The sequence below is a fragment of the Dipodomys spectabilis genome, unplaced genomic scaffold (genome assembly GCF_019054845.1).
Source record: "Dipodomys spectabilis isolate Male_0828 unplaced genomic scaffold, ASM1905484v1 ptg000140l, whole genome shotgun sequence".
Classification (NCBI taxonomy): domain Eukaryota; kingdom Metazoa; phylum Chordata; class Mammalia; order Rodentia; family Heteromyidae; genus Dipodomys; species Dipodomys spectabilis.
In genome coordinates this window covers 18,563,834-18,577,927 of record NW_024870817.1, presented here as the reverse complement: position 1 = coordinate 18,577,927, position 14,094 = coordinate 18,563,834, and the positions used below count along the sequence as shown (strand labels likewise).

Sequence of the window (14,094 nt, the reverse complement as noted above, 5' to 3'; positions counted from 1 at the left end):
GAAACAGGCATAAATTTGCCATAAATATGACTATGACAATTTGTTAATCTGGAAATTTTAAATTTAAAAGGCATTGCTTTTCTTTTCAATTAACTTTTCAAAACTTCTCTATTCATGCCATCAATAGCACAATAGACAATAAGTAAAATTTTCTGCTCCACAACCTCACTGAAAACCTCTATTTATTCTATCAATATCAGAAACTGAAAGAATTTTAAATAAGGATACAGGCGGACCCATTGCAATAATGAGATGTACAAGTCGTTATGTGAAAACGAACTTTACAACTTTGGTGCAGGTAGGGGGGGCGGGGTGGGTGGGTAGGGTGGTGGGGGAGCATTGGTTGGGGGGGCAAGGGGGGAGGGTGGGAAGGGATGAGAAGGGGAAACAAAGGAGAAGACTACAATGCTTGATAAGAAATGTACTCATTATCTTGCCCATGTAATTGTAATCGCTCTGTACAGTATTTTCACAATAAAAAAATAAAAAGAAACTGAAAGAAAGCTACAAACAGAAGAATCCCTTTCATAACAGTCTTGAAATGATGGAAATGAAGAGAAGCATTAGAACATTTAAAATGTCAGCCTTTGTAAATATAAAAGTCAATGTAGAAGAGGTTTTCTCCTGGAAAAAATGTAAAACAAGCATAATGAGAAGACTTTCACATAAAGAATGTTTTAGAGAATTATCTATAAAGAATTTAATAGGCAATAAAAATTGGTTTAAACAATTCTATGTAACTATATTTTGTTTTATGAGCAACAGAAATAAGATATAATTTGCAAGTCTGAGATTTTGTAAGAGTGAAATTATACATTTCTTAAGTTAGAGAATGCTACTAGCATTTAAAAAAATGTACAAGTAACTTAATTTTAAACTTCATTAAGTTATAGGCTCTTGCCATTTAGAAAGTTTTATAAGTACACTAATCTTAGAGGGAAAAGACATAATTGTATTGGTAATAGTATGCCCAAGGTTTCTAAAGTTTTGTGATGACACATTTACAAAAATATGTAACCATCTGCCAGGTGCCAGTGGCTCACGCCTGTAATCCTAGCTACTCAGGAGGCTGAGATCTGAGGATCATAGCTCCAAACTAGCCCTGGGAGGAATGGCTGTGAGACTCTTATCTCTAATACACCACTAGAAAACCAGAAGTGACACTGTACCTGAGGCGATAGAGCGTTCTTTGCCTTGAGCTGAAGAGCGCAGGAACAGCGCCCAAACCCAGAGTTCAAGCCCTATTTTCAGAAATTCAACACAAATGTGGTACGAGATGGTAAGATAGTGGTCTTTGGTATATAGGATTAAGCTAGCAGACTCCCTGGCAAGCAATTTACAAATGTCACATGCACCTATTTATTACTGCTTGTAGGAGAGTTTTGCAGTGATGAGGAATGAATGGGATTGAAATTGGAATCAATAGACAGTAAGATTCCTTTGCCCTACAGATGGGTTAGATTTTTCCTATGTGCTGACAATTGAACCATGTACAACCCAAATGGGTTAAGTATGAAATGGCTGGATGTGAATGAAGTTACTTGCGCATTCTCAATGTGCTGTAATTCGCATAACAAACTATCTGCTCTTTTTTTATTTTTTAATTTTATTGTATTGTAAAGATGCTGTACAGAGGCTTACAGTTACATGAGTAAGGCAATGAGTACATTTCTTGTCTAACATTGTTACCCCTTCCCTTGTTGATGTCCCAGTATTCCTTCTATCCTCCATTCCCACACTCCTCCAACCCCACCCCATCCCCCTGCCCAAAGTTGTAAAGTTCATTTGCAATATACTGTCCAGTGGGTATCGCTGTTGCAACGGGTCATCCTATGCCCTTGTTTCAGGGTTTTGTTATTCCCCTTCCCCTCTCCAGATTAGACAAAGAATATACAAGATGCAGGGTACCAAAATCAAGTACAGTGACAGCAGGGGATATATACCATAGGGGGAAGAACATACAAAGGAAACAATAAAAAAAATCACACAGTACATTTAAAACAATAACAGCAAAGACCTCTTGGGTCCATATCTTGGGGTTCATTTCACTTAGCATAATCTTGTATGATCATATGTACATAGCATTTGATCTTTTTAGCTCATCTGATAAGATTATCCTATATGTATACTAATTATTGCAAATAAGGGAAACCATGGGGCTTAACTTTCTTTGGGACTGACTTACTTCACTTACTTGCTTATATCTTTTATGTTTAGTATCCTTTCTTGCTTTTTATTAATATTTTTGTTGTAATTATACAGGCGGTTTACAACAGACTTAGATTTCCATAAGTCAGGTAATGAGTACAATTTTTCTTGATCAATGTCACCTATTCCTTCCCTCTCCCCGCTCCAGTCCCTGCCTACAAGTTGCATAATTAATTTTCCACGTAGTGTCTACTGAATACTATGATTTCATTTGTTCACCTTTCCTCCTCTGTTTCTGTACCCTTCATTGCTCCCTCAAAACCAAACCAAATAGCATCATCAACAATAACAATACTAACAACAAAATATGTTTCCATTTTCTGGAATTCATTTGGACAAATAGTATTATAGACGTTCAGATGATTTACATCTCTGGGTTCTTCCCCTAAGAGTTTCCCCTTTAGTCAGGTTGTTTGTGTGTGAATGGTTAGAGTCCTACATAAGGTATCATATCCAGTTATATTTTAGAACTAGCTTCCATATATGAGAGACAATATATGCCATTTGTCTCTCTGAACTTGGTTTATGTCCCTTTAAATGATTTGTTTGAGGTTCATCCATTTCCCTGCAAATGGCATAATAGTATTCTTTCTAATGGGTGAATGAAATTCCATTGTGTACATATACCACATGTTTTTGATTCGTTCGAGTATTGTGCATGATCTGGGATGTTTCTATATTTTGGCTATTGTGAATAGTACAGCAATGAATGTGGATGTGCAAGTGTTTTTCCCATATCTTGACTTGTAATGTTCTGGGTAGATGCTTAAATGTGGTATGGTTAGTTTATAAGGCAAATCTATACCTAGATTTCTGTGGAATCTCCAAATTGCCATCCAAAGTGGTTTTACTAGTTTATATTCCCATCAATGGTGCAATAGGGTTCCATTAACATTTGTTGTTTAAAATCTCAATGTTAGCCCCTTTAACTGGGATGAGATAGAATCTCAATGTTGTTTTGATTTTTGTCATTCTATTAGTAAATTCTTTGCAACTACTTGTTATAAATTTTATGCAAAGTGTCATTGAAATAGATTTAAGTCAGATGTACTCCCTACTGTTAAGTGATTATAGTATAGGAAGAAAAAGCCCTAGAACGTGTATAAATCTATGATAGGCATATGCAACATATACATCTGGCAGAGTGGGGAATAAAGTTGATTGCTTCAAACTCTGGAGATAAGAGACAAGAAATACATGATAGAGAATAGAATAATGAGGCAGTATCTAATGAATATTAATAAAATCAGTACTTGAGCCATGCAGTATATGTGCACAACACAGCAGTGGAGTAAGCCCATGAATGTGCAGAATGCCAAGAAACCCAGAACAGCAAGGATGCTGGATGTCAACAGGCAGACAGAATGGGGTACAATAGACAACCTAAAAGAAACTCGGTTTCAAGATTTAAAAATAGGTCTGTGAGTAAATATCACAGCATCCTGATCATGGAAACAGAAATGAGATTCAAACACATTCCTGGAAGTTAATGAGTAATCAATATAAACTAGTACAGTATAAATATAGTAAGTGCTGAGATAATTGAAGACAAAATACATTAACTTTCAACACAGAAACATCAGAGTATTTTTGCTTAATGCAAATACCCAAATACCCTCTAAGTGATAAAACAAGCACTTATGTTCTTCTAGACAATTTTAAATGAGTAATTTTCTTTTCAAGATCTAATGAAGAAATAATAAATTAACATCTCATTATACTTAGTCTTAGAAAAGTGCTTGTTATGGACAAGGGAAATCCAGTTTATTTTCAGAAAATAAAAACATTCAATACAGTTTTTACTTGGAAGAGAAGTTAGCAAAAATGGCTGCATTCAACATTCTTCAGACTCTAGATCTGGAAATTAAACTGAAAGAAAAAGAACACATCATAAATTCTGGCTTTTGAAAGTGACACATGCTAATGGGCATAGTGGCTCACAACAGGCCAGCTATTGGTAGGTTGAGATCACAGGTCCAGATCATTACTAAAGTCTGTGAGATCTAATTTCAAATGATAAATGGTACACACTTATCATCTCATCTATGCAGAATGCAAAATAGGAGGATCATAGTCCAGTACAGCCTTAGGAAAGTGGGATCCCAATTTTTTAAATTTCAGAGCATATTTCATGCATTAGAGTAACTTTCTAGCAACCACTAAGTCCAGAGTCCAAACGCCAGAATTGCCAAAAAAATGTGATTTGCATAACTCAAGGATTCTCGAGTGTCTAAGGATACCACAAATATTTTCACACACATTTTCTACAGAGTGTTAAATGATTAATGATTAGTCTATAGTTTTCAGCTTTAGCAATCAACTTTATAAGTTAAAACTAATATTTTAGACTAGTTAAAGAATTTGTACTATGGAAAATTGTAATACATGTTCACATTTTGCTCATTGAGGACTGAGAGGTATTCTATATTAACTATAATTTTGTTGAAAATGTAGAAGTCAGATGACTTTTCTATAGGATATTTTAAATTTGTCATCTGTCATTTAGGAAAGTAATTATTTGGTCACAAATGCATAGTATTGCTTGTGAATTTGCTGCAGAAGTTGGATGCACTTCTGATGGTGCCATAGTGTGGGTCTGCTGCCCTCTAGTTTCTAGACTTTCCATTAAATGGCATGCTTCCTACTGGCTTTCTTTAATATAGTTTCTCACTTGTTGCTCTCTTTCTGGCCTATGCAGTCATATCTAGTTGTTACCTCAACAAAGTGCCCCTTCACTCTAGGCAGTACAAATCCAAGACTTCCAAATCTGACATTTTAGGAGTGCAGTCTAAGGATGACCTGCAAGAGGTCTAAGGAGCAAATCAGCAATTTCCAATTTTAGTAAATGATCCATGATTTCTGAGTATGTTAAAACGTAGGAAATCTCAATCTGTTTCACTCACAATGTTGGCGATATATAGGAGAACATATTAATGTCACAGCCACTTACTCTGCAAGAGTAATGCATTAGAAAACATTGAAATCTATATTTTCCTCAGTGATAAAATGCTATTACTAACACGAGTAATAGTAACTTAACTTTCATGTGGAAATGTGCTTTAGTATTCTACAATACCACATTCATCAAATGTAACAATATTCAGTAATGTAGCTATGTAATTGATAGCATACTGCGAATTTTTCCAATTTTTAAAATGATAAAATATTTTTAGACTTAACAAGAACCCTACTAAAATAGGTTGATTGGTTATAAGATAATAGACAATATAAAAGAAGTCTAAATATATTATATTGTTATGTTCTCTGCTTACTTCTTAATTTCCTATATTCAGAGTATCTCAAAGACATGAATTTTTCCCTTAGTGACTAGTATAGGAGAGAATCCGAGTAAATATTTATTCAATAAATACTGAACGGTTAGAAATCCAATGTATATGCAACCAAAATTACCTTAGAAGTAATAAAAGTAAAAATGTATTGTACATTGACATGAAAGTAAATAAGTATATATGAGAAAAAGGGCTACATATTTTAAAAACAAATAAATTATTATTCTAACACTGTCTACTTAGTAAAGCATCTGAATGTTTTACATAATCTTCTTGTAATTTTAAATGAGATAAGTCAAGATATATTTCCATTGCTGTGTAAAGTTGACACTTATAAGTCAAAGATAGAAAGTTGAATTCTATAATGCTAGTAAATGAATGTATAATAGTACGACTATTTAGTCACTGAAAAAGAATAAGTGAAGAAACGAAGATCATAAAACCTTGCAAAAAGAAAAAAATCATTATTTTGTATTTCATGTACTATATTAATGCTTTAAGTCCAGAACCAATTATGAACATTGTGGTTGTATTAATAATTGCATTCTGAGCATGTAAATTTAAAATGGCAATTTCATTTTTCATTTATCAGGACAGGGAAGAAAATTAAACTGAATAATAATTAGAGCATGTTTGCTAGGCACCCTAAAGATTAGGGAAATTCAATGCTTATTACAAGTGGGTTTAAGCAAAGTACTCAAACATTTCCTTTGAAGGACTGAATATAAATAAAAGAATTAAGTGACAAGAAGAATTAATAATGAGTGCTCCAACACAGGATTTGCTACCTGATTAGACTTCTCATTCTCTATAATGTAGCTTTTCTTTAAATAATTGACAATTATTTTCTTTTGAGGGAAAAATAGCTAAAGAAATGAGTTGTTATTGAAGTATACAATAGTAAAATATATATCTTGCACTCATTCACTAAGTATTTATTGAGGATGTGATAAGTTTTTAGTTTTTCACCCATTATATGCATATATAATGCTTACATTTACTGTTTTTTCTCTAAGAGCTCATTATCACCTTCACAGTCAAGGGAAAATCCTTTATTATGATGATGATGATCATCATCTCATTGTTCTTAAAATAAGAGAAGATATAATTCTGCTAAAGTTGATAAAGTCATATTTAATCTACATATCTGAGAAATAACCAATGTGATGTTCTGTAAAGCCATTTTTTCTACAGTCCATGGGAACAAAGAGGGCTTAAAATTCATACACTGAAAGGCAGAATGATACACTGCATAAACTATGCAACAAAGTAGCACACAAATAAAGTAAAAAATCTGGACATATTATGTCAGGATCTTTTAAAGCTTTTATCATATGTTCAATTCCACAAATACATTTCAAAGCAGTCAAGTAGAGGTACTAAAAACACTTTTGGGTGTTTAGTAGTAAATAGCATACAAGCATGTTTCTGTATCTATTTTCAACCTTAATTGGGTATGTGATGAAAATTGTATAGATGTGGCAATTTCATACTCTATAATTCTCTTTAACACATGGCTACAGATTGAAAGTCAAAGGTAATTTGATGAGTAATTTCTGCACATGAATGCAAACACAAATTCATAAAACCAAACAAATCCTTTAGGTAACATGTACAGGTTTGTATCAAAGGAATTCACATAAGATATATGATGGTTTTTAAGAGAGCTCAGCAAAGGAAGTAGTTGAATGGATGGGATTCTAGCCCAGCTTCTAAAGTATGGAAATCTTCCCAGTTCCCTACAAATCAATTTTCCTTTTGATGAGACGGCTATAAAACAACTTTTATATATTGCACTTAATAGCATCACACTAGGTACTTCCTGTTTCTCTAAAACTGTTGTAAACAAAAAGAACACATCAGTCATATAAAAGAATCAGAGTTCTACAGTAGTTCTCCATTTCATTGAAATGAGGTCAAAATCTGTTAATATGATCTTACATCACAACAAACTCACCACTACATATGAACAGATCATGTAGCCACTTTACTTGTCAGGACTTTCTACAAGGTGTTCCCAGTTCTCATGTAGCACCTTTGATCAACCTATTCCCTAGACATCTGGATCTAGTGAAAGTTATCTTCTAAGGCCTACTTCAAATGTTTTTTTTTTTTTTCCTGTATTTTCTTAAAAGAATCCCTTCATACTCTGACTCTCTGTATATTGCAATTTTACTACCTTAACGTGCAACAAGAACTTGTTAGATTTGATTGTGCCATTTCAACAGAGGTATAATCTTTCATAGACATCAATTTTGATCATCTATCATCTAGTCTTCTGTATCATTTTACCTGACTGTTCATAAAGCACTTAAACAGATAGAATATCAGACGTTAGCATCCCTACTATTTGTGTCTGCAAAAGCACTTAACATTTCACTGAACTATTGTCTTCTCTTGTTTTAAAACATAGCTAGCAGATAAGTATAGATGATAGTATAAACTGAGATATCCTCAGTTATGGAAAGAGGGTCCTGGAGACAGTCATATTCTACTGTTTGTTCTATATTGTTTATTCTGTATTGGATATGTAAAAGTACTGTTTAGATGCACACAGAGAATAAATGTAATTTTTTGTAATTGCCACAAGTATTATAAGTTAAATACTATATATGTATATATTATATATACATACACATATGTATTTATATAATCCATATTGCAAGACTTTTAATCATTTTAGCATGTACATGTTTTAGTATTTTTAAAGCTTGTAGCTGGCTTGTCTCTGAACCACATCATCTTTTTCTCTGACCATGAGGAAGAATTTTGGTGAATTCTCTTTTACCTGCTTTCTTGAATCAGATCGCTTTGGCAACAACTTTTTACCCGTGCTATTGTTACCTGAATCCATGGCCATCTGTCATTTTCAGCTGCTGTCCAGGCATTAATCAGCCCCTTCTTATTAAGTCGTGCATAGTATGGATACCATTTCTGAAGCCCAAAAAGAGCTCGGTGGGTAGACGAAGCTGTGATTTGCTGGTTTGATATGATTCCACCTTCAATTCCCAATGGGCCTGAACATTCTGAGAACAAATCAGAACAAAATGCAAATCTATTAGAAATCGTATGCATGCAAACATTATTAATTTCAAAAAGAAATACTTTTAAAATAATGCTCATTTAGCCTGTCTACTGTTAGATAGTAAATATTAAATTCAGGTAGTCATTCTTCCTAATCAGGATATGCACTTTTTACTTTACTATCTTTATTTGGCTGTGGATCATATGAACAAAAGCATAAGAAAGACAAACATTTTAAAATGCCTGTCCCAGATTGTACACTCTCAGAGATTATCAGGCTTCAGAATTTGGAAGCTCTCAACAAATACCTGGTCATTCACTTTTTCTTTTATAAAATATATTTTTATTATGTTTAAGTCCTTCTACGAAGGAGGTGTCATTCAACAAAGCAGTTTATGAATACAATGCATCTTGATCAATGTCATCTCTCTGATTAGTCTTCCTCATTCCTCCAAATCCTGCCTTTTTCCTCCATTTTCATAATGGTATAAGATATCAATTGTTTTATGACTGCATTTTCTCCGTCCTTCCTTTCTTTATTCATCTAATTCCTAAATTTAACCTTACTTCCCTTTCAAGTATTCGCTTCCTGATGTTGATTTTGCTGGACTATGAGTTAGCCTTTTCAAGGAATTCAACTTGTGAGTTTTTCCACTGTATACACTTTGCATGCCATCTCAAGAAGTTTAATTACATATGTATAACTTAATTCTAAATTCCACATATGAAGGAAAATCTACATCCTTTGTGTTTCTGGGCCTGACTTATTTTACTTAACATTTTTTCATATGCTTCCATTTTTTTAATAAATGATAAAATACCATTCCTTCTAATGGATGAGTAAAATTCGATTATATATAATATATATATATGTATCACATATCATATGTCATTTATATGATATATATATATATATATATATATATATCACATTTTTTCATCCATTCATCAATTGAGGGACATTTAGGCTGATTCCATACTTTGGCTATGGTGGTTAGTGCTGTAATGAACATGGCTGTGCCCGTGACCTTACTGAATCATAGTTTGTAATTTTTGGATAAATGCCCAAGAGTAAAATAGTGGATCATATATTTATTCTATGTTTTTATTTTGGAGCAACTTCCATACTGCTTTCCAGAGTGGTTGAATAAGTTTACATTCTCACCAACAGTGTACTAGAACTCAACAAATAACCGGTTATGTATTATTTCTTGAGTAGCACATATTTAAATTTTTAATCAAAATAATTTTTGTGCTAACAGCATTTTTGCTAAGAAAAACTTTCGCTACTATAAAGTTTTCTTTCCTAAACTTATATAACGAACAAGCATTAGGCCCTGAGTTCAATCCTGTGTTGCCAAAAAGGTCAGTGTGTATAATTTTATGTTAGCCTTAAAAATTATAGAAATACCACATGCTATTTACAAATTATATAAAATAAGAACACAATTTAGTTTTATGAGTTGGTAACTCTGTGACAGAATAAGTCAATCAAGATATTAAAATACATTTGTAATATTTACAATTCAAAATTCAATCTCTATAACGATCTTGCAGTTAAAAATCTTAACATTTCCCCCTACAAATCCAAGCCTTGAAAACTTAAAATTTCCTAATAAAATCATAAAAAATACTCTGATTTAAAATTAACAGGTTAAAATGCCCATAGATTTCACTTATTTATTAAATCCAGCCTTGAATATTCTAAATCAGTAGGATCATATTACTAAATTTTATTAAATTGCTAAATTTATTTCAGTATTAGGATTTTAACCCAAGGCTTTGTGCTGTTTAGGCCATTGTAACCACTTAACCAATGCTTCCATTATTTTTCTCTTTGTTTTTGAGATAGGTCTTATTTTTAGCCTTGGCCAAAAAGGACTATAATTCTGTTTATGCTTCCCATTTTCCTAGAATGACAGGCATGTGACAACTTACCAAGTTATTGGTTGACATGGAGTGTCAAAAATTTCTTTTTTGGGCTGTCCTGCAGCAATAATCTTCCCTTTTCTCTATCTCTGTAGTATCTAGGATTATGGGAATGAGCTATCACTGCATGGCTACCACCTGATTTTTAAATTTTTATAAACATTGCATACATCATGCATCATGTTTAAGTATTTTAGTATAGATAGGGAAAATAGGTACAGTATTCCTGTTATGAATTCAATTACAATAATAAAATATGAAAAGAGCATATTACTATCATAAAATAACTTAAATTACCACCACAAGCATTTTAGATTTATATTTCCCCCAAATTCTAACATTAATGAGTAATAAAATGTTTGTGCTTAGATTGGGATTGATTGTAAATATGACATGTTGAAGTTTACCTCTTGATTATAGTACTTTTTAGAAGTGAAAATGGTATTTCTTATTGTTAATACATATTTTCATTGCTTTTAATATGATTTTTCACATTTAATACTCAAACAGTAAAGAGAACTGCTGTGACATATGAAAATAAGTGTACTTTTCAATAAACCATGATATGTAGGTAATCCTAAGTACAATACTAACATTTTTCTAATGACTTCAAAACATAAATATTTTGCCAGAGTATGACAGTATGTGGATGAGTAATCATCCCTATCAAATTATATTAGTAAAGATGTTATTAATAAAGCAAAATTGCCTCTTGGCAATTGAAAATTAATATCAGTCACCAATATGTATCATCTAGGTAATATGATATTTTTAAACATGCAGTTGGAGCTGCTTCACACTTTATAAACACATACTATATCATTTTGAATCATATTAAGAAGTCATTCATTTAAAAAATTATAGTATTAGAAGCCACAGTAATAGTATAATTTTCACACTCCAAAAAACTTAGCACTGAAAAACTCAAACAATGATTCTTTAGATCTTTGTTTTGGTTCCAATAATAAATCTAAAATTCTTTACAGACTTTCTAAAAGCCTCAGGAAATTTAAGGATGATACTTGGTTGGATTTAAAATTTGTGAGAGCCAGGTTTTCAAGAATACTGCCTTTTGTTGAGAGCCTCTGGCTCACATCTGTAAATTGAGCTACTCAGGAGGCTGAGATCTGAATATTGTCTTATGAAGCCACTTCGGGCAGGAAAGCTTGTGAAACTCTTATCTCCAATTAACCACCAAAAAAAAACTGGAAGTGGTAGAGCATTAGCTTTGAATAAAAAGAAACTTCAGGGAAAATGTGCAGGCCCTGAGTTCAAGCTCCAGCCATTAAAAAAGTCTTCAGAATCTTTTCCATCTTTTGTGAAATGTTTCCATACAAAGTTGTAGTAGAGATCAATGTGTCTTTTGTATGCTATTAAATAGACTGGAAGAGCAACAAAACCAGACTTGATGCATCAAACTCTATGATAGCCTAGTGCAAATTCAGTGTTATTCAGAAGTATATATAAAAAGACTTTAAGTTAAGTTGGGAATTCTCACAGTACTTGAAAACAAGTTAAATGTAAGAATAGATTTCAATCCACAAGATGCAGTTAAGAAACCTTTGCTAGTCTTCTTAACCTACCAACATCTTGTGTAGTTAATGCATTAAAACACATATTGGCTGGGAAATGTTGCATTATCATATAAATCTAACACCAATGTGTGATTTTTAAAATATATTTGAATAGTTAGCCTACCATAATTCTCCCAACCATTGCCATGACTTAATTACTCTGGCACATTCATTCATGAAGGCAATTAAGAAACACATTGACGTCTCATTGTTGCAATGGGTCCACCTGTATCCCTATTTAAACGATCTGTTTTTTCCCTTCCCCTCCACTAATTTAACAACATCAAATACAGTGAAAGCAAGGATTATACCATGGGGGAGGGACATACATAGCAACAAAGAAATAATCTTATAAATGTGTTAGAAACAATCTCATGAAAGAAAAAAAACATTTGAATACAACTTTGGTGGGGGAGAGGGTTGGGTGGGGGGGTGGTGGGAGGATGGGATGCGAAGGGGAAACAAAGGAGGAGGCAACAATGTTGATAAGAAATGCACTCATTATTTTGCCCATGTAATTATAACCCCTCTGTACAGTATTTTCACAATAAAAATGAAACACATTGACATGTTATATTTACATAGGGTTTCATACTTTAGAAATTATTTTCATATGAAGTGTCTCATTTTCGCCATATCAAATTTGTAGGAATTGTTTCTTCTAGTCTTCAACTCCATCCTTCAAGCAATCTTTTGCAAAATTGACATGCTACTCTAGCACCTATCTTCAGTTTAAAAAAAAAAAAAAGCTAACTACAGAATATTCAAGTACACACAGTAGTTCATGAATGAATCCTGGGTTCACAGAGTAACACATGTTAATGGTCAATTATTCTTATCTAATTTTTAAAGATTGAGTTTACAATAAACTGAATTCTCTAGTCATGAGGGTACTAAGGGCAAAAAGCACTTTTCCTTTGTGTTTAAAATTAAAAAGCATGGCTCTTTAAGGTACCCTTGAAAGTTTGTCTTTAGAGAACTCCAAATGAAGGGAACTGGTTCTTTATGCCCTTTGGGAGTAATACTGGGCCTCTTATCTTTATATGTGCACCCTGCACAGAGGTAGATAACAATGTGCTATATGTTGCTATTGAGGTTCTTTTTGATAAATAGTAACTAATGAGCAAATACAAGCCTTATATTTATTTCACACAGGCAAACTTTTATAACAGCAGGTTTCCTTCACTAATCATGTAAAATACAGTCAAATGGATGTAATCTTACTAAAAGATTCAGAATCCAAATTCTTTCTGCATCCTCAAAGTCTTATTATATCCAACATTTATAACAGTGTTGAAAAGAATTATGATTAAGAATGCAAAGGATTATATACCTAAGATTAAGAGACATTTTACAATTAACAAAGTGATATTTCCAAAAAGTAATATTGAGCTACACACTGCCAGTATTATGGATAACTGAGTACAGAGACATGGAAAAATGATTGATGAGATAACGGTAGAGAGGAAGGATGAGGTTTAAAAATGTTCATCCACATGAGTTTTCTCACATAATCTTCAATGGATATCTTAAAGAAAAAGTGATTTCCTTTGTTTTACAAATAAGAGAAACTGTAGTGGAGAAAATTAAAAGTAAGTATACAAGAAGGATCTGTGATGGGCCTAGGTTGTGGGTAGGGTCATCCCAAATAGCACGAACAATCTTTATCAGAAAGAAGAGTGCTGGAGAAATATCAATACCAAACTTCAAACTCTACTACAAAGCCATAGTAATCAAAACAGCTTGGTACTGGCATAAGAACAGACCTGAGACCAATGGAAGCAACTGAAGACCTAGAAATGAACACACAGACCTATAGCCATCTAATCTTCAATAAAAGAGCTTAAAAACAAGAATGGAAGAAAGATAACTTCTTCAGTAAATGGTGCTCACAAAATTGGTAAAACACCTGTAGAAATCTAAAACTAGGTCCTATATATCTGCCTGCCCCAGAATCAACTCCAAATGAATCAAAGACCATGAAGTCAAAGCAGACACACTAAAAACATTGCAAGAAGGAATAGGAGAAACTCTAGGGCTCCTTGGCACAGGTCAAAATTTTCTTAATA

The 14,094-nt window shown here is 32.9% G+C and overlaps 1 protein-coding gene across 2 annotated transcripts in view; it reads right to left on the bottom strand.

Moving 5' to 3' along the window:
* Edil3 (EGF like repeats and discoidin domains 3) overlaps positions 1–14,094 on the bottom strand; it is a 412,239-nt gene that overhangs the window by 135,536 nt on the left and 262,609 nt on the right. For both annotated transcript variants that reach the window (XM_042690926.1, XM_042690925.1), the window contains one exon: positions 8,343–8,524. In XM_042690926.1, coding sequence (XP_042546860.1) covers positions 8,343–8,524 — 182 coding nt within the window. The remainder of the gene's footprint in view (positions 1–8,342; positions 8,525–14,094) is intronic.